This window comes from Vespula pensylvanica, unplaced genomic scaffold (assembly GCF_014466175.1).
Source record: "Vespula pensylvanica isolate Volc-1 unplaced genomic scaffold, ASM1446617v1 scaffold0015, whole genome shotgun sequence".
Taxonomy (NCBI): Eukaryota; Metazoa; Arthropoda; class Insecta; order Hymenoptera; family Vespidae; genus Vespula; species Vespula pensylvanica.
The window spans coordinates 1-3125 of NW_025113222.1; the positions used below are offsets into that span (position 1 = coordinate 1).

The window sequence follows — 3125 nt, forward strand, 5'->3', positions numbered from 1 at the left end:
ATATATATATACACACACACACACATATATTAATCATAAAATAATTAATCTACCTGTTCTAAATATTTATCCTGTAATTTGTGTCGTGCAAGACAGAGTTTACACGGAGCGATTCCTTCCTTCAGAAAAAGCAATTGATTCACTATAATATTATGTGTGTCTATACCACATTTCGTTAATTCTTGTACAAGTCTTTCTGTCTCATAAAGTGATAAAAATTCAGCTATGCATACGCAAACGAATGTAGTTTGTTCCGGATTTCTAAACTGTTCATTGACTTGGCGAATAATTGTTAACATGTCTTCCATTTTACTTGAAAAACTATCCACATTGAAATCAGTATTTCCCAGTAAAGAACTAAGCTAAAATAATATATATTTACATATTAAATTAGGATATAAAAATGCTATTTTTAATATTTATCACATGGAGCACCATTTATTACTCAACAAACCTGTCTAATAAAAGGACCAATCTTCATTTTTAAAAGCAACAGTTTTCCTAATCCCTTTTCAACCACTTGTGGAAAGGACAATAATCTCAACGTATGACCAGTAGGTGCAGTATCAAATACCACTACCGAGAAATTCATTCCTTTCACCAATCTGAAAATTGAAATCCACAGATACATAGACTAAATACATTAGACAAATATGTCCATAAATATTGACTGCAACAAGTGAAAACTTACTTCATGACTTCAGCATAACTCATTGCTTCATCTATACCAGGAAATGCACCAACAATTTCTTGCATGACACTTTTACTTAATCTCATTGCATCTCCATCTGAAAATCACTTGTTAGTAAATATATAGAACAATTTTTTTTTCATTCAATTTTTCTTATGTTTTTCAACATTGCGTACCTCTATGAAGAGTTCCACATCACGAGATTACCTCTCCTGGAAAGAGAGGTGAGGGGAACTCAGCAGATAAAGGAGTTCTCCGAAAACTTGATTAGGCCGTATAGGCCGTAATGTAAATATTATTGTGATTATAATACGTATAATCGCAATATAAATGCGAATGTACCTCTCTTTCCAAAGGAGAAGTACAAGATGGCCAACGTTAAAGAACGGCCATGATAGATTGAGAGAAATGTATTGATTATTTTGTACGAACCTGCCTGGTTTTCAAAGTATTCCTCAGGTAGTTCGGTGATACCAACATTTGGATCAATTTCCATTGCAAATAAGTTTTTAAAGCCTTTAACTTGGACTGGTACTTTACTAAATTTCTGATCAAAGGCATCAGAAATATTATGAGCTGGATCCGTAGAAATAATAAGAACATTCTCTCTTACTTTTGACAATTGAACAGCAAGAGAACAACTGAAAGGAGAATAGGAATGAACGTAAAGAAGATAAAATAAAACGTCTAGTATTAACGTATGTAGAATTTAAAAAACAAAAATACCTGCATGTTGTTTTCCCAACTCCACCTTTACCCCCGACAAAAATCCATCGTAAAGATCGTTGATCAATTATATTTTTAACAGAAGGTTCGTATTGCTCCATTAATTCACTATCATTTGCGTTCATATCATAAATCTTATAATTAATCAAAAAATGTCTTAGAAATAGTAAGATTACAATCGAAAATATGAATGAATTTAAACGAATCAATTATTATATTCGTTGAATCGAAACTAGAAAAAAAAATTGTACGGGTGTTACTTTAAACTACGAATGTATGCTCTTTTTATGTATTAGACGAGATTAGAATTATTATTTGTCATTGGACATAAGCCTTCCTCTATTCGATAGAGAAAAGTTATGATTGGGGGTTTTCAACAATAAAAATAAATGCTCACCGCTATCCGTTTTATAACTTTTACTAATGACTAAGCACAATTAAATATGACCCAATGATTCTACAAGACGGCATGTGTGTAATTTAATAATATAATGAACAATCTTTTCCTAACATTGACGGATTTTTCTAATGTAGATTTTCCTAATTATTAACGAAACTATTAGGAATAAAAAAAACGGAGTTAATAGTATAGATGTTTTATACGAATGCGATCAATAGTGCGAGTACATTCACCCATGGAAATCAATGAATCATTAAAATTTGTCCAAATCTGAACTCTTGCGTTTTATTGGTCGACAGTTTACATTATGAAATTTTTTACTAATTCTACAGAATTTATTAATATCTATTGCTTCTTTAATTTTTTCAATTATTATACCACAGAATAATTATATTATACTTTAAAAAACAAATATGTGAAAAAAGTTTTATGTTTTTGTTGTTGTTGAAACGTTAAAAGTAGATGACGCCACATATATAGTTTTGGCAACTATTCGTTTTATTATTGCCGGTAATATTTCACCATTATTCGAATCTTCATACAATAGTAATTGTACTTTTTACAAAGTTAGTATTCAGGAATAGGTGTCTAGAGTTTATTACATAAATTAATAAAACAATGATTTCTTTAAGTATAAAAGTATGGTTCTAGGATTATCTACGTGTTTCGTGTGAGATTTTTTCTTATTTTTAAAAAAAATTTTCTGAATTTAAATTATAAACTTACAATTATACACGCATATGCATGCACGGCACGACGCACACACACGAGACACAACACATATGCAGCGTATAGGTTAGGAAACCGTATTTTATACTCTATTATAAACATATAATTCACAAATTGTGAAATTAAGTAGTATCGCTGGTGTATGATATGAAGATATGATATATGTTATGTGAAAAAAGTATTAAGTTTTAAATCTGTAAATTTAATTTATGTTATGTACTTCCATCAATGAAAATAGGTTGTAATAACAATTACAATGGATCGTGGAAAAACAAGTATAGGCAGGGGTGCAAAGAATAAAATTGCTCAACATCCTTCAGATTTATTTGCACTTGGATCAAAAAGTTCTCGTGGGGAAAATGCTGATGTTAAAAGACCAGGTGTTATACATCCTAAGACAAGTGGTACTGCTTCGACCTCTGATAATTATGATATTTTTTAAGTGAAAGCGAAATGTTCATGGAAAAGTAAATACTTATATTTTCTAATAATATTTTTTGTATAAATATTTTTTTATTATTATTGATAGGCGCAGAACGTAAAAAGGAGGCACAACCAGGATCTCTTCAGTCATTAATT

At 30.2% G+C, this 3125-nt stretch overlaps 1 protein-coding gene and 1 long non-coding RNA gene across 2 annotated transcripts; one reads left to right on the forward strand and one right to left on the reverse strand.

The window, feature by feature from the left end:
* Nucleotides 1–6: 6 nt before the first annotated feature.
* Nucleotides 7–1627, reverse strand: LOC122637387 (ATPase ASNA1 homolog). The gene is made up of 5 exons (XM_043829485.1): nt 1418–1627; nt 1124–1332; nt 692–788; nt 455–605; nt 7–362 (listed from the first exon to the last, which is right to left on the reverse strand). Exons 1-5 carry the CDS (start codon nt 1540–1542, stop codon nt 45–47), a joined length of 900 nt encoding a protein of 299 aa, XP_043685420.1. The 5' UTR covers nt 1543–1627; the 3' UTR covers nt 7–44.
* A 674-nt stretch (nt 1628–2301) lies between these two features.
* LOC122637386 lies at nt 2302–3125 on the forward strand. The gene is made up of 3 exons (XR_006329236.1): nt 2302–2612; nt 2785–2950; nt 3076–3125. It is a non-coding gene; the product is annotated as an uncharacterized LOC122637386 (long non-coding RNA).